This window comes from Phoca vitulina, unplaced genomic scaffold (genome assembly GCF_004348235.1).
Source record: "Phoca vitulina isolate PV1807 unplaced genomic scaffold, GSC_HSeal_1.0 scaffold40, whole genome shotgun sequence".
NCBI classification, from domain to species: domain Eukaryota; kingdom Metazoa; phylum Chordata; class Mammalia; order Carnivora; family Phocidae; genus Phoca; species Phoca vitulina.
The window spans coordinates 24045543-24067260 of NW_022589743.1; the positions used below are offsets into that span (position 1 = coordinate 24045543).

Consider the following 21718-nt stretch of genomic DNA (forward strand, 5'->3'; position numbering starts at 1 on the left):
AAGGGGGAAGAGCAGCTGTGGTGGTTCCTTCTGCACATGTGGCCTCTTGGAAAAGGAGGCAGGTTTCATCTTAGCCTTGGCCAAATGAGAAGGCGATGGGCGGAACCAGGCCCTTTCAGACTCAGGGTGAAAACAGTCTGACACATTGTGGGCTCAGTTACCCATGTCATTGCCCTTGCTGAGGGTCATCGGAACATCCACACTCAGCTCCGGGGCAGCCAAGCCCACCCCTGCCCCTCCTGTGGGCAGCCAGGGGCGGTCCCAGGACGCAGCTGAGCAGCAGCCCCGAGGCAACAGCGAGCTACAAAGGAGCACGGCCCCTGGCTGGGGAGCTGACTTCGTGTTAGATGCCAAGGCCTGTGGGCACCCAGCCGTCTGCCCGCCAACCCACTTCTCGCCAGCCGTGACCGTCCCTTGACACAGCCAACAGGAGTCCTGGTACCCGTCCCCCGATACAAGATGAGCCCAGATGGCCGGCTGGCCCTCTCTGGAACCTCAGTCCCACCACGAGCCTCCCCCAGGCCATTCCCTTACCACGGGCGCCAGGCCACCCACAGCAACGGGCACTTACACAGCTGCATACAGACCCCCGACAGCAGAGTGGATGAATCCTCGCACAACCGTGTGCAGGATGAAGGACAGGATCTGACAGAGGGAGAGCAGAGCGTGAGGGTCCTCAGAGGTCCTGAGCAATGGGAGCGCTGGCAACCTGGCGTGGGTGCGCACCAGGTCTCCAGGGCCCGTTCCTGAATTTTCAGGAATTTCGTGAGCCAGCTATTAAAGACAGTCATGACTAAAAATTAAATTTGTAAACTTACAATTAAGTTATATTCAAAAAAGGTAATGGATACTCAAAACTCATCCCTGAATTATTGCACTATGTTTTACTAGTATCTGTGCTCTGGAGGTTTTTACTTCTCGTGTGGCATCGGTGGGACTACTGCATGACGGCGCGTCACCGCCAATCTCTGTCCAACTCCACAATCGGGGCTTTCACGCTGCTTGAAATCAGCCACGATGGAAGCGTTTGCACCGTGGAAATTGGCAAACATCGAGTAAAGGCTCCTCCTGCCTCCACCAAGGATTGGTCGTTCTGTGTGTATCGACACAGCACTAAATAGGTCATTAATCATGACTTGATCTCCTACCTTTGCTGATCTGAGACTTGTGCCCAGAGGTCTCTGTGCCTGGTCATCCAGGCCCTATAGGCAGCTAGTTTTCCTTCTCCCCTCCCAAGTTAAGCTCAGCTTCTCAAAAAGGCCACCGCTGGTAGGCTGAGCAAGCTCTAAGAAGCACTTGTAAATGATTCCCGAGAAGCACGAGAGCTGACCATCTTGCCACTAGGACCCTTTGTTTGCCCTTTGCACACAGCCCTGCCGTCCTGTTCAGCAGCCAGGACCTGTTCCCAGGAATGTGGGCGGCGGAGGGGGCAGGGGCTGCTCTCTGCAGTGCTGAAAGAGGGCTGTGCCCCTCTGTGCATGCGCATACCAGTGCGGGCTCCCCCTTCCCACTTCCTTCGTCTTATTGCCTCTGCAGAACTTCTCTTTCAACGAGAACTAAGTAAAACAGAAAGCAGATGACTATCCCTACTGAGCACTGCCCTTCGATCGGACAAGGTGGTCAAGACAAGGATCTGCCAGTCTTGTAGAGAGGGCAGCCACCAGGAAGCTGGGGGGCACCACGGATGCAAGGACACTCTCACCGGGAACTAGTACAAGCCTCCGACGGTTTACTCTGGTCTGCATAGACAGCGTCAGCACATACACGGGGTAGTACCCACGGGTGGTGCACACCTGGGTGCTCAATGTACTTCAACGTGTGGCCACTTGTAAAAAAGAAGAGACTCTCACTTTCCTTCTGGACCTGGCCCAAGATAGTATCTGGACTTGGTCTAATTCATGCGGAAGCAACGCCATCATTCATGACCCTTCAAAGTTCATGAGGAGGACAGAGATTCGCAGTGATGCGCCATCATGCAGTAGGCCCACCAATACCATATGAGAAGTAAAAATCTCCAGAGCACAGATAATACTAAAACATAGTAAAATAAGTAAGAAATGATGAGTTTTGAGTATCCATTACCTTGGGGATTGGCACCAGAACACTTTAATGGACCTAAAGGTAGAGCTGGGCAGATGACAAAATCTACTTTGCTCCCAATCTCAGCCAAAAGTCAGGTTTCAAAAGCATCAGAAATCTTGTGTAAAGGAATTAAGCTTTTGAACCCTGATGCCCAGTGATCATCACCATCTTTCCCACCCTCTACAACACAGATACCCTGTAGGCACTCTTGTACGGAGAAGCAGATGGTCCCACCGAGGCCATAGATTGCCCAGACCTCTTTGGACAAATGCAAAGCAAGTAGCCATACAACTCCCCCATACAGCTCCAGGAAATGGTATGATGGTGGTGTTCGTGGCATGCAAGATGCCCAAAAGGCCACAAAGAATGATACCCCTTCACAGAGAAGAGTCTTCTGTGAAAGGTAATCCCAGTTTCATTTAGAGCTCACCCCCAGCATCAAGCACAGAGCCTGGCAGGTAAGAACCCTTCGGTAAGTAGCAGTGGGCTGGTTGCTTGCTTGGTTGGATTAAATGAATGAAAAGTCACCCCTGTCTTTGTGGATGGCTTCCATGACACATCAGGTACCTTTAAGTCTCATTGTCCCATAGCCCACCTGGCCTCTCCTTCACCCCACACCCACCTGTAGAGGCAGGTTGGGAATGAGGCAGGTCACCCCAAAGCCCACGAGCAGCAGGTTCGTGAAGGCGAAGGCCCGCATGGCATTGGTGACTTTCTGGATCTGCCGGTCTCGCTTCTTCTTCTTCTCCTCGCCTCTGTGGAGACAGAGCACACACTGGAGTTGGGGGCTCCCTGAGGAGGATGGGTTCTCCCAGGGAGTCAGGCCTCAGGAGAAACAGCTTGTGGACAATGCAAGACTCAGAGACTAATGCAAGCATGTCCGAGGGACTGTCAGGGCTAGACCAGCACTAGGGACACTCCCACTGCACACTCCTGACTGGGCACTGAGTGTGAACCTCAGTGGAGAGGTCGGATATGAGAAGACAGCTATCAACACACAGCACTGCCTCAGTGAAGACTGAGCACAAACGATCGGGAGGCAGAGAGCGGAGTGTGCCCAAGTCAGGATTTCACCCAAATGAACTGGCTCCGACTTCACCCAAATCCTGCAGGGAGCTAATGATAAGTCAGATAATAAGTCAAATAAGGGAGGGAGTGGATTTCCCCTTTGGGGGCAGGAGGGGGTGAAGGAGAAACAAATATGCAGCAGATGGAACCGGAATGGGCACAATCTCTTGGCTCTAGGACCTGACCTAGATAACAGAGCATTCTCTGTAATTATTTCCTTGTGAATTCACCATTACCGATTCCAGGCCCAGTGCCCACACAGATACCCCATGGACGACTGTACAACATCCAAGCATGAGTGCCAAGTGCTGGAGACATACGGGGAGTTCCAGGCCCACCGCTTCCTCACTATGTGACCTCAGGCAAGCTACTCAAAGTCCTAACTTCAGTTCCCGCAGTCGTAAAATGGGTATAACCCTAGTATGCACCTCATCGAGGTGCTGTGAGGCTTAACTGAGATGCTCTGTGTTAAGTGTTTGGCACAGGGCCTACAGCAATAAACGTTGCTTATTACATTAGGGCAGAGTCATGGAAGACGGCATTTAACTCATCCTCTGATCTTGGAGCCCAACCCTTACAAAAGCGGGGTCCAGCACCTTGTTGAATCCTGACAATCATGAACAGATCTAGCAATGCATACTGCGGGTGTGGCAACTTACTGCTCCCACCGAGGGGAGTGAGCCTTGCAGGCAAGCAGGACCGCGTCAACATCGCTCACCCACTGTGCTGGTCGTCTGAGTGCAGTCCCAACAGCAGAATGGCTGGACACCCAGTGTCCGCACACACACCTTCCTCCGCCTTCTCCCCTTCTTTCATCCAGCCCAGTGATACCCTAACTTTCGAGTACCCAAGAATCGTCATAAGGAAGCGATACACTTAAATGTGTGCTGAGCCCCGAGAGAGAGCATGTCTTAAAGCCCTTACGAGTAGCTCTGGGCACAACCCGCTCTCGCCTCCTGCGGACTTCAAAACCCAAGCTGCCCACCCTGTCCCCGCCCCTGTCGGACTCTGGGGGCCAGGAGCCAGGGCACAGGCCCTGTCTACGCACTGGTTGGCATCTTTCTCCTCAGGCTCCTCGGAGGCATCTTCACACTCCTTCAGCCTCCAGTCCATGATGTAGCCAATGACAGGGGCTGTCAGTAGGCAGAGAAGCTGGAGCACACCGAAGATGGACGTGTAGAGGCCGACTGGGGAGGAAAACGGGCTGTGTCACGGGGAGGCCCTAGCAGAAGCCTGGGGCAGGTGCCGGGTGGAGTCTGAGACTTTACAGACCCTTCTGGGGTCTTCCACAGACCACCCCCTGGATCCCTGGGGGCCCTGAGGGGTGCTTAGAGACTTTAAACTCTGAAATCAAAGCCGGAGCAACGGGAAGGCACCCCATCCTCCTTTCCACATCTTCTGCTTATTTCCAAGAAACGGCTAACGAAATCCAGTATGTCACAATGACCTCCCAGAGAAGCTCCAGGAAGTGTCTATGACTTGGGAACCACAAAATTACCGATGCCTGGGACTGAGGCTTCATGTGGGACTAGCTGTTAGTTTCCAGCCTCTAGCAGTATACCAGGAAGGCACCACTCAGAGGGGCTCTGATGTAACGGCTCCAATCTTCAAAGAGCAGTAAAATTATGACGGGGACTTTTTCAGGCAAACAGAAGCTGAGTTGACTGCCCCTTTCCCCACCCACAGTTCTTGCCAAGAGGGATGTTTCTTGGTAAAACAGAGACTGGAGGGGATATTGCAGTGTTCTCTGACGTCCCCTTGCTTACCAGTGGCCATCACTGCATGAAGAAAGCAAAAGTAAGAAAGCAGAAAGGAGAGAGGTTAGCAGCAGAAATCTCAGAGGTTGTTACAGGGAAAAGGGGGGGCGGTGGAAGCAGGCTAGCTCTGGGCCCAGCACCCATGCCATTTCCCACCAAGATCTGACTCTCCGAGCGCCGGGGGGAAGCCGAGCTTGAGCCAGGCTTCTGGGAACAGAGGCGCTAAGGCCCAGCACGGGCCTCTGCGGATGGTTTCCTGTGTGCTGAGGCCTCAGTCACATGCAGCCGGGGCCTCGTCACAGGCGGGCTGGCGAATCAGGCCTGCGGTGCCTACCGAGCACCAGGACAGGGAAGTGGCGTGGGTGCCGAAGACTGGGCAAACCGGGCCCCTCAGGAACACTGCTCTTTCAGTTACCTCCAACGGCTCTCTCTGGGAGGGAGGGAGGGGCACAGCATCCGCCCTGACCCCAGCCCAACATCCAACACCACGGGTCTCCCTCAGACAGCCAGAGCTGGTGTCTCTTCCATTGCACCAGCTCCCTGGTCCTGCAGCAGCCCCCCTGGGAGCCGCTGGCTGGGGGGTGTCGGGGGCCATGGCTCACAAGAGCAGAACAGGGAAAAACCAATGCCCCGTCAGCTGCAGACTGAATTTCCTGGCCCAACTTTCTCTACTTCTCGAAACTGACTTTTTTTTTAATTGACTTTCTGAATGTGGGAAACAGTTGAGAAAAATTCCTCTCCGGCAGCAAGAGGTTTCTTAGAGAACTGGAGTAAAGGCCCACGACTCAGTGACAGGGAGATCTGCCTTCCAAGAGCCGGTGCGGGCCCCTTCCCTGGACACTCCAGGGGCTTCTCGTCACCAGGCCTGAGCTTGTAATAGAGGGTGTTTAGACATGATAGATCAGCTTTCCCCAAAGTGCGGTCCACAACGTTTAAGGAGTGTTACACAATAGAAATGTTCTGTGGTAGAAATCTGGGGCAACATCACTGGACAACACAAAGCTAAAGAGGTGAGTTTTTCCTCTAGGGCTGCTTGGGGCCTTCACCGTGTCAGGCGTCATCACGAAATTTTGCAAAGGCACGTAACAGCCCGTGCTTCTCCACTTTGCTTTGCCACGGGACGCCCACTTTCACAGTGGACCAGTGCTGTCTGGGGCCCTTTGTCATCTTTCCCTTTTGTTCAAGCTCGATTTCTCATCCCCTTTAAAAACTGTATTTGACTCCTTGCGATGCCCAGTGTAACTTCCCCTAGGGAAAAACAATTAAACCAACAAACAGTTGCACCCCAACGGGGCTGCCAATAAAAAGGATTTACCGACTGTGTTTGTCCCGCTTAGGGATGACTAAAGCTGACTCAGCTCAGGCCCTGAGGAAGTACTGATTTTCTTTGTAGAATCAAAACCTCTAATCAGCTGAAGACCTTGTGTGCTGTTTTAGAAAAGTGGCATGTGCGTTATCAGTTCTGTTTACCAAATTTAACAAGCCTCAACTGGATCACACACACAAGGAAGCCTCTGCCTCGCCCTCCCAGTTCAGGGTGCAGATCCCAGAGCCGCAGACTGCCCCAAAGTTTCCAGCGGATACTCAGCACACAGCCTCCCCGAGAACCAAGCCTGCGGTTTCCAGGGGCGGGGAGATGCTTGCCTTTGGGTGGGCCCGTCTTTCAACAAGCTCTCAGGTGGAGTACTCCGTTCTGCACGGTGTTTTCATTTACAAACATGCAAGTCAACGGTCCCACGCCCCACACCCTGAACACATGTCCTTATTTCAGTCTCCCTCCCCACTCCCTGCCCAAACTGGGACATTCTAATGGCCACAGGAGAGAACAGTTGGGGCCTGCTATTTCCGGTCCAACCTGGCCTAACACCTTCCAGGCAGGGGGCTTCACCTCAGGCAGGCAGGAGTGACCACCGCTCGCGGGGTGCCCTCTTGTGGGTATGTGCACTGAGGTCCAGGGGCCACCTACCTACGTCCTGGTCGCCGTTGACCAGGAACTTGAGGATGTTGTTCATGGCGCCCATGTAGAAGATGAGCCGCAGCTGCGTGATGCACATGGTGAGGAGGCTGAGCAGCAGGATGGGGCTGAACACGCTGTGCATGAAGGAGGGGGCCGCTGCGGGGAGGAGAGCGAGGGCGCTCAGGAGAACCGAGGCCTGCACCCCCGTGGCCCACAGCCCACCCACCATCCAGGGGCTGGGTGGACCATAAGAGGAGGCCTGGTTTGCTGCCCAAATCACCCTGTGCTGGATGCAGGGATGGGCCTGGGTGAGGTTAAATGTGTGGGTGCTGGACTTGGGTCACCCAGGTGTGTGTGGTGAGTTGGATGAGTTCCTTACCCATTCGGGGCCTTAGTGTGCTCATCTGTAAACCAGGGTGCGGGGTGCCGCCTGCCCTCTGGGGATGAAGTGGCAATTGCGTGGGACGGCACCCACAAAGCCCTCGGTTGCTGCTGGCCCCAGTGAAGGGGGCTGGGGCTTCCAGGTTGGATTGGCTGCCTCCTCCCCGTCGCTGACGTGTGGGTAGGGGCGCAGACCCCCCTGCCAACATCCTAGGCAGGCCTCGAAGGTGAGGGCCGTGAGGTGGGTACCTGCAGCGTCTGGCTTGCACTTCACCTCCAGGTCAATGGTGGACAGGCACAGCTTATGGCCCTCCTGCAGGGCCGCCTGCTCCTTGGTGCTCCTCATGGAGCTGCCCACGCTGAGGCGGCGCCCCACCGTGGTCACCTGCTTGTAGAACTGCTTCCCTGTGATCTTGTGGTCAAAGCCCAGCCAGCTGAACTTGATCTTCACCCTGGAGGCCACAGGAGAGTGTCCATTGGTGCTGCCCGGGACCCTGGCCAGGGTGGGGGTAGGGGCAGACGCCGCGTCCACTTACGAGTAGTCCATGTCCTCCGGCCCCGGGAAAGGCTCCAGGGGCCAGTTAAAGAAGCAGTTGAGGAAAACCAATCCAGAGCAGCTGGCCCAGACCACGAGGATGATGATGAAGGAGACACCAAAGTCGTAGATGACCTGAGAGGCACAGCAGGGTCGGCGCAGGGCCAAGGGGCAGGTTAGCAGAGGGCAGCCAAGGCCGGTGGGCAGGGGCATCTGGCAGCTCTGCTCTCCCTGCGAGGAGCTGTGGGAGGAGGCTCAGCCCTGCCCGGCTGTCTGCTCATCAGATACCCTGCATCCCAATCATCCCAGCTTCCTTGGCACGTCATTAACCCCCTGTGCCTCCAACCTGGGCCAAATGTCACCTCCTTGGAGACGCCTTCCCTGACTGCCCCCCGGCACTGTCACATCACTAGTTCCCAGGGAACAGCCCTGGCTGAGATTACGGACTTCTTGATTACTTTCCTTGTCCCTTACTAGTCTAGCCCCCTGAGAACAGGAACCCGCTAGCCTTGTCTGCTGATGCGCCTTGAAGAGTGCACATGGTAGGTGTCAAAAAATACTCAAGGAATGAACCGACGGATGTCTCCCTTTGCTCCTCTGTGAAACGAGCGTAGTACTGGCATGCACCCTCATGGGGCTTTGGTGAGGGCTAAGCATTGGGATCCTCAGAGTGCTCAGTACAGGGCCTGGCAGGTGGGAAGCCTCCTGAACACGAGCATGTTAGCTGTTAGCTGTTGTCACTGCCACCATTTATTTCCAACGCAGGAGTCCCCAGTATCCTGGCAGACAGCTGCCCAGCCCCCACCCCTGGGGTGGGGGAGGGAAGGGGACCAGCAGTGAGACAGCAAGAAGAGGTAGAGGAGGAACTTGTGGGCTTTTCCACACTCCAGAAGCGTGAGAACCCGTAGAAGTCCACAGGATGGCTGGCCCCACACCGTCCAGCGCCTCGATTCCCTGGTGGCCAGCCCACATCTAGGACTCCTTCTCATCTATGGCCTCCCTGCTAGGTACCGCAGGAAATGGGATTCGACTTGTGTTGAGGCCAGAGGTGGGAGAAGCTGCTTCTGAAGCATGGCAGGAACAACAGTACTTGGAGTGGGGACTAGGAACCGGTGGACTGTGAGGTGTTTGCTTCCTCCTGACCCTGCGTGACTTCCACAGGCTCCGAATCCTGCCTGCGAGGGAAACAGCTGAACCAACTTAGCCAAGAGCCGTGTTCTGGCCAATGGACAGTAACAGCCCAGCAACAACAGACTGGGGGGTGGGGTGACCAGTGACAAACTAACTCAGCCATCCCTTTTCTCTACCCCAGTGCAGAAACAGCAGAAATGTAAAGGCGGCCTGCGGTAACACCCTGTACGATATGCTTGAATTTTCCCTCCCCCACAGCCCAGTGGTTTTCTTTTCTTACTCCTGTGGTGCCCAGGTGCATCCTCCCAGGTGTGGGTGGTGGGGAGGAGCCAACCCTAGCTCCCACAGTTACTTCCCTCTTCAGAGAAGGTTGAAGGAGCCTTGGGAGGGGCCTCTGCTCAGACACTAGGACAAGAGAGTGAGGTGGCCACACCCTCACCTTGATTCCCGGGAAGGTGACTGCTGAGGAGGCATAGGATCCAATCATCAAGGCAATAAACGTGGACCGAAGGTCGCCAAACATGTTGGGTAGCTGAAAGACAAGAAGCAAGGGGGACCCGCTGAGAGAATGGGCAGCAGACTGGTGGGGGGGGAGTGGGGGAGGGAATCAGGGTATCCTCAGGCACCATTTCTTATCTGCTCTCCTCCCTGGGTCAATGAGGGGCGGTAATTACAGCTCATTGGAAGTTTTTCCCTTGCGACTGAGCTTGATAAGGAAGGCTAGATTAATGCAGAACTCGGACTCCGGATGTAAAGACAGAGCTGTTGGACTTCCTGGCTGGTGAGTGTTGCTCGGGCACAAGCCATGGACCTTCCTGTCTTTGCAGGGTTTACATTGAGATGCCAGCGAGCGAAGTTGGGAGCCTCAGGCATCCCTCAAAGGGAGCAAGCCTGTTAAAAATAAGAATCTATTTGGGGATGAGAGTGTCACTGTATAAATAAAAATATCAGCGTCCCAGAAGGACCAGATGTCAGCAAAAGCTGCTTTCGGTTCTAAGACAGCAGGCTTCTGGAAGGTGCCAATCAGAATTCTACAGTTCCCTCAGGGCTGACAGGGGAGCTAGCCTGGGATTCCTGCTACTGAATTTCTAAGTGCAAGGAGAGCTCTCCCTCTCCAGGTGATGGGCACCTGAGAAGACCGATGGCAAGAAAGACTCAGTCTCTCTTCCCAGCAAGGTCCTCCTCACACCTCACAACAGCTCACTGAGGGCCTATCTGACACAACTTCAAAGCTAATCCCCCCCCGCCCCCTCCCATGACTCCACACAAATCCAGGCATGGTAAATTCGACAACGTATCACGGATTCAAACAGATGCAGGGCAAAGTACATCCTCCCCAACCGCCAGTTTGTGGCTCTCTCACTAGCCCCCGGAGAGGCTGCGCTGCCATGCTGGGAGGCTCTCCCATCCCATGCCCACAGCGTCCTGGGCATTGAGGATCACTATGTGCAGCGCAGCGCCAACCTGCTGTTCACACGGACCTCATCTATGCTCTCCCCGTTGCCTGGAATCATCCTGGGGTTTTCTTAATCATGGAGCACTGCTGCCTGCAAGCCCATCCGTTGTTGCGGAATGGAGACAGTTTGAACTTGGCTATTCCTGCCCCTCGTCATTTCTGCCTGTTTTGCCCACAGTTAAAAATAAGGAAGGGACGTCACCAAAATGAAGCGCTTTTGTGCTTCAAAGGACACCAGCAAGAAAGTGAAAAGACAACACACAAAAGAGAAAATTTTTGCAAATCCTACATCTGATATGGGTCATGTGTCTATATACTATGTCTATATATAAAGAACTCCTGCAACTCAATAATAAAAAGATAACCTATTTTTTTAAATGGGCAAAAGATCTGAACAGACATTTCTCCGAAGAAGATATACAAATGGCCAAAATAGACTCAACATCATTAATCACAGGGAAATGCAAATTGAAACCACAATGAGATATCCCTTTATACCCCCTAGGGTGGCTATCATAAAAAAATCAGATACTAACAAACACTGATAAGACTGCACAGGAATCAGAACCCTCATCCACCACTGGTGGGATTTTAAGATGGTACATGGCCACTTTGGATAACAGTCTGGCCGTTCCTCAAACAGTTAAACACAGAGTTACCATATGACTTAGAAATTTCACTCCTAGGTTTATACCCAAGAGAAATGAAAACATATGGACTCACAAAAACTTGTACGTGAATGTTTATGGCAGCATTCTTCACAATATCAAAAAAGTGCAAACAACCCCAATGCCCACCGATGAATGAATGGGTAGACAAAATGTGGTCTATCTATACAATGGAATAGTATTCAGCCACAAAAAGAAGTACTGATACATACTGCAACATGGATGAACCTTGAAAACATTATGATAGGTGAAAGACACAAGTCGCAAAAGACTACATTATAGTGTGATTCCATTTATATGAAATGTCTAGAATGGGCAAATCCATAGAAACAGAGAATAGATTAGTGGTTGCCCAGGGCTTGGGTAGAGGAAGCTGGGAGTAAATAGGGAGGAAATGCTAATGGGTACAGAGTTTCTATTTGGGTGATGTAATTGATTATGGTGATGGCTGCACAACTCTGAATATACTAAAAACCACTGAACTGTATACTTTTTTTTTTTTTAAGATTTATTTATTTATTTGACAGAGACAGACACAGAGAAAGCACAAGCAGGCGGAGCAGCAGAGGGAGAAGCAGGCTCTCTGCTGAGCAGGGAGCCTGACGTGGGGCTCAATCCCAGGACCCTGAAATCACGACCTGAGCCGAAGGCAGATGCCTAACGACTGAGCCACCCAGGCGCCCCTGAACTGTATACTTTAGATGAATTGTATGGTATGTCAATTTGTCTCGATATCACTGTTAAAAAATACGAGTAAGATACTTACGATGTTTTGGCATCCTGGGATTAAAGAGGAACATGAATAAATCTCTAGTATATAGGGGTGCCTGGGTGGCTCAGACAGTTAAGCGTCTGCCTTCGGCTCAGGTCATGATCCCAGGGTCCTAGGATCGAGTCCCGCAACGGGCTCCCTGCTGAGCGGGGCGCCTGCTTCTCCCTCTCCCTCTGCCTGCCACTCCCCCTGCTTGTGCTCTCTGTCAAAATAAATAAAATCTTTAAAAGAAAAATCTATAGTATATAGCCAATAAACCATTTTATGACATGGGGCCAGGGTGGTCATCCAGGCTTCCCCCAAAATTCCTAGCACACAAAGAACTCTTCTTCCAGCCCTCACATAGAGTGGACCCTCTGTCCACTCAGGCTTCTCAGACAAGGTTTAAGGTGGAGAAAGAGCATAGAGAAATTCCCCCCAGTGGGAAACAGAGGAAATGTGACATGCTCCTGTGTGCCCAGGGAACACCTAGCTGAACCCTAAAGGTGCCAATCTTACTCTTTGCACACCTGCTTCCCAGGTATGCTGTGGTTCAGAGGACTGTCTCAGTTCCTGAGTTCACATATTCGGGCTGCCCTGTGCTGGCTGATCCAGCAAGGCAGCCTTGTAGGGGAGTCATTTCTGGGGTCATATCTGCCCCAGGAAGAATCCAAAGATTTGTTCTGCTTATATGGAAGGAGGGAACCATTCCAATCGGGGATGCCACTCCAGCCAGGAAAAATGAAGGAAGAAAGGGATCAAGTGGGCTTAGAACCCAACCAGAAGAGCAGCTAGAGGCCAAGCGCCTGGTATAGGAAAGGCTACTTGGTGCAAAGTCAAGCCAGAAAAACATTCTTGTTGCTGCAGTCACCTCTGGGCACAAAGAGTGTCTCCAACTTTCCAACAGGGCTGGGAATACTCTAAAAAAGCAGACAGTGTTCTAGCTAGCCCTTTTCCTTCTACCTTCTTAAGCTCAAGTTTGCCTTAACCCTAACCTAGGACAGGGGCCAACAGAACAATGGACTTGGGGCTAGCATACAACCCTGGCTTGATCTTCTGGAGTCTTCTCCTCAGAACTAGATCCAGGACAGGGAAGAGCAGGAAGCTGGGAAAAGACACTGACTTCCCATCTGCCCATGGATGAGGCCCTTGCCTTCACACCTAGACAAGGACAGGAGCCTTTCAGCTGCCCTCCTTGCTGCTCGGCCTCTCCCTGCCCACAACACTCTTAGCAACACCAAGAAAATACTCCCCAACATGTTATTTTGGTCAGCAGGGCGATTCCTAGGGTGGGTAGAGCCTCAGGTCAAACCATACTACTACACAGCCTTCCGGCCAACACCTACGTCTTATATTTTAAATTAGGATTATTTTTCCTGATTAGAAAAACAATTTATGTCCATTGTAAGACATCTGAAACAAAGTATACATAAAGAAAGAATAAAATAAAAATCACCCTGATATAGTCATGTTACTATTTTGATATATTTTCCTTTAATCAATTTCCTAAAATACCTATAACTTTTAAATAAAACTGGGATCATATGCTACATACTGTTTTACAAATTTTTCCCCTTTTACATGATATATTATAAATGTTTTCTTTTTTCTTTCTTTAAAAAATTATTTAAGATTTTTAATTTTAATTATTTTAATTTTTTATTTTTTTAAGATTTTATTTATTTGAGAGAGAGAATGAGAGAGAGAGCAGGAGAGGGGGGAGGGTCAGAGAGAGAAGCAGATCCTGAGACTCCAGGATCATGACCTGAACCAAAGGTAGTCGCTTAACCAACTGAGCCACCCAGGTGCCCTTATTTTTATTTTTTAAAGATTTTATTTATTTACTTGAGAGAGAGAGTATGTGCACACTAGCGGGGGAAGGAGCAGAGGGAGAGGGACAAGTAGACTGCACTGACTGCAGAGCCCCACGTGGGGCTCAATCCACAACCCTGAGATCATGACCTGAACCAAAATCAACAGTCAGCTGCTCAACCGACTGAGCCACCCAGGTGCCCCTGTTTTTATTATCTTTTATTTTTTAAGTAATCTCTACACCCAACATGGGGCTCAAACTCATGACCCTAAGGTCAAGAGTCTCATGCTCCACTAACTGAGCCAGCCAGGCACCCCTTTAAATGTTTTCTAACTTAGTATTCACCTTCAACATAATTTGTAATGACTGCCTGGTATTTCCTTATCTGGATGGTCTATAATTTATGCAACCATTTCTCTGATGTTGGAACTCAGGTCCTTTTTAATTAACATTCTTAAAGATAAACATATGTGCACACAGCTATTATTCCCTTAAGGTAAATGCCCAAAAGTAGAATCATTAGGCAAAAGGGAATACACATTTTTAAGTTTTCGTGATATTCCATGCCAAATTCCCTTCCAGAAAACTTACACCGATTGGTAACTCCCACCAGCAGCATAGAAGAGTGTCTATTTCACTGTATCCATCCCAGCATTGTGTGTTATCTTTATTTTTAATATTTGCCACTTTATCCACATCCTTGTTTTATTTATTTATCTTTATTTTTATTTTTTTAGATTTTATTTATTTATCTGAGAGAGAGAGACAGACAGAGATCATGAGCAGGGGGCAGAGGGAGAGGGAGAAGCAGACTCCCCGCTGAGCAGGGAGCCCAATGCGGGTCTCAATCCCAGGACCCTGGGATCATGACCTGAGCCGAAGGCAGCCGCTTTAACTGACTAAGCCACCCAGGTGCCCCAACATCCTTGTTTTAAAATCCATTTCTCTGTGTATACAGATGAAGTGAATCAATGACTGATATTTGCTTCAAAATAGTCTGGATGGTGGGTGGAGACAGTAACAAAGCAAGGCTGGTTATGAGTTGATAACTGTTTAAGCTGCAAGATGGGTACATGGAGATCATTATACTATTCTTTCTAATACCATGTATATATAACTTTTTCCATGATTAAAAAAAGAAATTGAAAAAATTTACATTTAGGGCGCCTGGGTGGCTCAGTCGTTAAGCGTCTGCCTTCGGCTCAGGTCATGATCCCAGGGTCCTGGGATCGAGTCCCACATCGGGCTCCCTGCTCTGCGGGAAGCCTGCTTCTCCCTCTCTCACTTTCCCTGCTTGTGTTCCTGCTCTCGCTATGTCTCTCTCTGTTAAAAAAAATAAATAAATAAATCTTAAAAAAAAAAAAAAGAAAAAATTTACATTAATTACTAATGACTTTGAACATTTTCTACAATTTTTATTTTTATTTTTATTTTTTTTAAAGATTTTATTTATTTATTTGAGAGAGAGAGAATGAGAGAGAGCACATGAGAGCGGGGAGGGTCAGAGGGAGAAGCAGATTCCCTGCCGAGCAGGGAGCCCGATGCAGGACTCGATCCAGAGACTCCAGGATCATGACCCGAGCCGAAGGCAGTCGCTTAACCAACTGAGCCACCCAGGCGCCCCCATTTTCTACAATTTTTAAAATCAGTCATTTACGGATGCCCTAAATAGGCAACGCTTCTCCCTCTGCCTGCCACTCCCCCTGCTTGTGTGCTCTCTCTCTCTGATAAATAAATAAAATTGTAAAAAAAGAATCAGTCATTTATATTCCTCATTTGTCCTTTTTTCCTATGAGGATGTTAATCTTTTCATATTGATTTTATACAGGCTCTTTATATATTAAAGAGTCACAGTTTGTCTACGTACTGCAGGTATGTTTTCCTAGTTCGTCCTTTAACTTCTTCTTAGTTCATGGTGGGTTTTTTTTTGACCAATACAAGTATTTAAATAGGTAGTCAAAGTGTGTCTCAGCTTTTCGGGTCTACCTCTCATTTATGTCAGATGAAATCCCTCTGAAAAGAACGTCAAGGGTGACCTTGACCAATGAAACCCAAAGTATAAACATCCCACCAATAGTCAATGTGTGGTCACAAAAGAATAGCAAGCACAGAAGAGAGGATTTCCCTGAGGACATTAATTATTTTTTAAATGTTAATACTAATTGTGTTTTATCCTTTAAGCTGCTTCCTTCCCTTCCTCCAAAAGCTGCCATACCTGCCAGGAGATTTCCCCCATTTGCTGTGCCCAGGAGCAGCTTGATTAGAGAATTTTCCTTATTATTAAATAATAATATATAATAACATAGCATAATTATATTAGTATAACATATAATAATAATAGCAACTATTTTTAATGCCTACTATAGGTATTATCTTAAAAGCCCTCAAAACAATGAGGTAGGTGTAACTTTTTACCCTCACTTATTGGGTATAAAACTCTAGGATTAAAAACGTCAAGGGACTCCCCCCAACTGGTCAGGGTCAAATTTGGGATTCAAAGTGGGTCAAGTTTCTGTGCATTGCCACTGGGATACTCTGCCTCTTGGAAACCTGAGTTTGGTTCCCAAGGCAATTACCCTCACCTCTCACCTTCTATTTGTTCCTTATTAAGCATTCAGTCTGCTCTCCCACTAGAGGTTTTCTACATCCCTTCTGATGCTCCTTTGGGACCTCTCTGCCCCCTTCTCATCCCTTGACCTCCCTATGGTCCAGGGCCACACCTTCAAGTGGACTTTCTCCTATTTCATCCTCACGTCTGTCTCCTCCTCCCTCCCACCCTCACCCTCCTTCTGCCTCCAAACGGCCTCATCTGCACAGAGTGGTTACTCTGGAGCCCTGATGATGGGAGGGATGGCTGAGCACTGGGCAGAGTGCCCTAGTGTGTGCCTCGTGGGCTGGGTGGAGGGGGAGAGCCAGCTTCGTTGCCAAGGAGGAAGCTGGAGCCAGTGCTACAATGACAGATGACGGGGAAAACACTCAGCACGGGCGGTTTCCTGACTCTGGACTCACAACTGCTCTCACAGGTGGGGAACACAGGCCCCCTCCCCAGGCTCCGGGGGCTTCCCCTAGCCGCTCTGCTGCCTCTGCATGGGCCAGGGCTGGAACAGGCTTGCAGGGCAGAACCCGGCCTCCAAGCCTGCCTTGCTCGCTCGGGGATACAGTGGTGACTCATTCTCAGCCCCTCGGCGGCCCTGTAAACAGGCCCTGGCTGTGTGACCTCCCCAGAGGGGAAAACAGCAGCTGCAGGCAGCACCCGCCTCCCCCCTCGCCGCCCCGGAGTCCTGGCCAAGGAACAGGGCTCCTGGACAAGGGACCCAGAGGCCTGGGCTCCAGGATGGGGACGACAGGCTGGCCTCCTTGGAGGACCCTCTCTAAGATGCCTCTCTACTCACGGGCCCCCAAGACGGGCCTTGGCTGGCAGGCAGGGACAGAAGGGCCACTGCGTCGCCCCTCACACTGACTTTGCAAATCCCCGGTCTCCCAAGCCCACCAGCTGGGGGCACACCCTGGGCCTCAGGGAAAGCCCACAAGGCCCCTTCCAGAGGTGAGCCTTGCCCAAAGGTGGCTGGTGTGCACACCCAGAGCTCTGTACCACCTGTGTAGGCCGGGATCCAGGTACCAGTCTGGACAAGCAGGCTCAGCAAAGCTGGGCTATTTCCTAACCCCAAACAACTGGGCAGCTCCAAGCACACACTGCCAGGAAAAGGTCCTTGTGGTCACCTTTCCGCTTCACTGCTGGAGGGGTGGGGAGGAGGGACTCCACTCCCGAAACTACCTCATTTGCCTCCCCAGCCAGGTCCAGCCCCGCTGATGCCTCCACTACACTTTCTGTTCACCCCTGGACATGTCACATGGTGAAGCAAACTCACAAGGCAGAACTTCCGATGGGCGAATTTTTCCCAGGTCAATGGCTATCAGCTGGCTATTTTGGGTTCTTAAGGCACAGGAGAGAAATCAAAAGACAGAACTGGCTCCAGGCACTGGAATCGTGCTCACCTGGCACCTAGGCTCCCAGAGGGCTGGTTGGGGTGCTGTGGGGATTTTCTCCTGGTTGTAGAAATGGGTCAGCCGAGCAGAAATGCAAAATTCCCACCCCCCAACCAGGGGGCATGCGCTTCCTTGCTGTACCCCGATTCTTTTCCTTCACCTCTTCTCAGTATTTGAAGAAGGCTATTTATTTTGTTTTCATCAAACAGTTGGGACTCCCATGGGATCATTTCTTCCTCAGATTTAAAGTCAGACTTCAGTGAGTCAAATAGGAAAAGTCCACAGAGAAATTTTTCATTGAGGACCCTGCCAACATTTTGTAACCACTCCTCCGGGAGGTTTCCAGCTCAGAACCCCCCTGTCCCGCCCACACGGCGGGGGGGCGGGGGGTGCAGAGTAATGAAGTGGAAAAGATACGTCCACAATGTTGGCTGCCATCTGCTCCCATTTCTAAGCAACCCCAGGCCCTGGATCGCAGGGTGGCGGCCCAAAGACGCCGCCTCAGCCGCCGGCCGGTATTTACACTCCAGCCAATGAAGCGACTTAAAGGGTTGTACAAACGTTAGACATTGGGCAAACAGACCAAAGAGTGCTGTCCAGATGTCCAGCGGGGAAGCTGAGGCTCTGCACCTCAGGGAGTGCTCTGTTCCCATGGAGTGACCTGTCACCCTCCTCCCCTGAGGCTGTCACATGGCCCAGCTCAGACGCTCTGCTGCGGGGACCTGGGGGAAAGCCACCTGGCTGTCAGGCAGCCCACCAGGCATGGGATCCAGTCTTGCCCCTCTGAGCCTCCACTCTAGGGGCAAGGATCACCCACAAGTACAGACCTCTCAGGCTCTATTGGCCATCTCGCCCCGGTCTGTGGGGAAAAGGCATTTTGCCAACCTGAGGCCCCCTCTCCACCAATGGGGTGACAGCTCACAGCCCCTGGTCACTTTTATTTATACCACAGCCCATGCAACACAAACCTCCTTAGAACTCAGAAAGTCGGGGGCACCTGGGTGGCTCAGTCGTTTAAACGACTACCTTCGGCTCAGGTCATGATCCTGGAGTCCTGGGATTGAATCCCGCATCGGGCTCCCTGCTCCGCGGGGAGTCTGCTTCTCCCTCTGACCCTCCCCCTTCTCATGCTCTCTCTCATTCTCTCTCTCTCAAATAAATAAATAAAATCTTAAAAAAAAAAAAAACCCTCAGAAAGTCCCCAAATTAAGGTTTCCATGGCAACACATTCCCCCAGATTCCCAGGTTATCACAGAGTGATTATCCAAGGCCCCAAAGAAGTTGTAGGAGATTTGATTTAGGAGGCTCCTAAAGGCAACCCTGAAGACTCCTTTGTCCCCCAAATTAGAGCATGGGTGGGAGACACAAACAGAAAGTGCCATTGTGCTGCTAGCTCGGCGTCTTTGGGAGCCGATCCTGACAGTTCTGCTTTTTAAAGTTCTGCTCTTCAGCCCTGCTCAGCAGAAGCCTTGGTCAGCCCTAAAACGTTGCCCAAGAGCTCCGGCTTCTCATTCCCCTTTTGGGGTCTATTCTGGAAAAGAGAGCCATGCGAGCCCTCATCTGAGACAGCACCGGACAGGAGAATGCCCACTGAGGTCCCTCAGGCCAGGGGCAGTGGCGGAGGGGGAAAATGACTTAGAAAGTGCTTAGGGAGTTGGCCCACGTACACAGAAGGGGGGGTCAGCAGGATGGGGGTGAGGGCGTGGGTGTCAGGGAACAGTAACTGAGCCGCTTCTTGGCGCCTCTCGACCAAAGGCTGTGAGGCGTCAGATGGCATGTATGTTAGGTCTTGCCGGCCGGCCGGTCTGCACAGCCACCTCACTCTGCCCCACAGCACAAAGGCAGCGGCAAACAGTCAACAGCAGGCCCAGCTGTGCTCCAGTAGAACTCTGGTTACTGGGGCGCCGGGGGGCTCAGGCGGTGAAGCGTCTGCCTCCGGCTCAGGTCATGATCTCGGGGTCCTGGGATCGAGTCCTGCGTCCGGCTCCCTGCTCGGCGGGGGGTCTGCTTCTCCCTCTGCCTTTGCCCCCCCCCCGCTTGTGCTCTCTCTTTCTCAAATAAATGGATAAAATCTTTGAAAAACACGAAAAAATACAAAAAACGAAACTTTGTTCACAATCCGCACCCTCCCGCAACTGCGGTGGCAGCAGGTGTGAGCCCTGGAAGCCGAGTGGGGTAGAAGGGCTGTGCGGGAGGCAAGGATCACCCATGAGGACAGACCCCTCAGGCTCTATCGGTGGTGACCGCCGGGCTGAGTGCAGACACAGTCGTCCGCCGAGCGGCCTCCGAACAGCCGCGAGCCCTAGCTCACCAATGGGCCCCTTGCAACCGCCTACCGGTACCAAAAATGGAAAATTCCACACATTCCCATACCTCCTGACTCCCCACCTGAGCCACAGCCCCCCAGCACTGCCTCCTGGCAGACAGTCTCTCCCTCGCTGTCCTGCCCAGCTGCTTCCTTGTATTCAATAAACTTCTGTGTCCTTCGTGCTGCCTGGGGTGAATTCTTCCACTGCCGGTGCGACCGGCCTCCACCCGCTCGGGTCGCCCCACACCTACCAGTGGTCTGGATTTGGCCTGGGGGCAGCAGTTTGCTAACCCCTGCTCTAGACCCAAGAAGGGAGACCTTAGGAGACAAGCCACCAGCCTCCCTTAAACAGATCTCTGCTAACCCAACCCTTGAGGCTAACAATCAAATGGTTTTCTTGCCTGGTCACTGTGTATCCTGTGTACCTTTGACTCCCAGTGGGACAGCGAGGAGCTAACAGGAATGCTCCTGCTGCAGTACTTTTGACCTTCACACAGACCTATTAGAGGTTGATGAAAGCAACAGACACTTGCGCAGAAAAATGCACCTGCACACACACAGTTTGCTTGCATACAATCTCAAGGGAAGTACAGGCTTCCTTAAGCTTATTCATGATCACCCAGAGGCCTAAAAACCCTAGGGTAAGATCCCTTGCTCAATCAGAAAGAGAGTTAATTTTTTTACACATATGAAAGAGCTCTTATAAAATACTTAAAAAAAAAAAAAAAAGATAAACAACCCTGGAGAAAAAACTGACAAATCGCACAAAGAAACAAGTCACAGAATACAAATGACCACAAAAAAGAGGTAGAAAGATGCTCTGTCTCACAAACAATTAAAGAAAAATTTTCTTAAAATCATGGTATACAGGGACGCCTGGGTGGCTCAGTCAGTTAAGCGTCTGCCTTCGGCTCAGGTCATGATCTCAGGGTCCTGGGATCGAGCCCCACATCGGGCTCCCTGCTCTGCGGAGAGTCTGCTTCTCCCTCTTCCTCTGCCTGCCTCTCTGCCTACTTGCACTCTCTCTCTGTCAAATAAATAAATAAAATCTTTTAAAAAAAATGTTAAAAAATCATGGTATATCATTTTCACCAGATTAGACTGGGTAATATTTAAAAGACTAATAACAGGGTCTGGGGAAGGGGTGTGGAGAAAGGGCCACTCTCATCCATGCTGGTACGATAGTATCAGGATGGAACCTATGGGGAAGGCCAGCAGTCCCACTTCCAGGAATTTATTTTACAGAAAGGTCTACACAGGGGTGTGTTCCCTCTAGCATCATCATGAATCAGAAAGACTGGAAACCAACCCAAGTGTCCATGAGGAGGAAACTGGTTAAATAAACTATGGTACATCTATATTATAGAGTAACATAAAACTGTTTCATAATGGGGTAGAGCTCTAAAGTTTAAAATAATAAGGCAGATTTCTAAGTACCGGCAGAAAAACATGTGAAAGAAGTAAGTGAAAAAGGCAAGCTGGAACAGCCTTTTTTCAAAAAAGAATAACATTGGCATATGCAGATTTTTTTTAATACTGAAGAGATATATTCTAAACTGATGAAGGTGTGCTTATAGAATTTTACAGTCTATATATTCCTAAAATATTGACTTCTTAAAATAAAAACATTTTTGTTTATAATCATAAAAAAAAATCCAGAAAACAAATCCTTATAGGCCTGTTAGCCTCCCCTAAATGTTCCTTGATAACAACTATAAGCTCATTTTAAAGGCTTTCTTTCTTTTCTCTCTTTTTTTTTAAAGTAGTCTCTATACCCAACGTGGGGCTTGTACTCAACCAGGAGATCAAGAGTCACAAGCGAGT

General features: G+C 50.7%; 1 protein-coding gene across 6 annotated transcripts in view; it reads right to left on the reverse strand.

Annotated features, from left to right (window-relative positions):
* The window catches only part of SLC43A2 (solute carrier family 43 member 2), a 41957-nt gene that overhangs the window by 4956 nt on the left and 15283 nt on the right, over positions 1–21718 (reverse strand). For 5 of the 6 annotated variants that reach the window (XM_032428641.1, XM_032428645.1, XM_032428647.1 and 2 more), the window contains 8 exons: positions 9351–9443; positions 7782–7915; positions 7495–7697; positions 6874–7020; positions 4917–4928; positions 4199–4337; positions 2705–2837; positions 572–645 (listed from right to left, as the gene is read on the reverse strand). In XM_032428641.1, the coding sequence (XP_032284532.1) occupies positions 572–645; positions 2705–2837; positions 4199–4337; positions 4917–4928; positions 6874–7020; positions 7495–7697; positions 7782–7915; positions 9351–9443 (935 nt within the window). The remainder of the gene's footprint in view (positions 1–571; positions 646–2704; positions 2838–4198; positions 4338–4916; positions 4929–6873; positions 7021–7494; positions 7698–7781; positions 7916–9350; positions 9444–21718) is intronic. The other variant, XM_032428643.1, reaches the window with a different exon arrangement.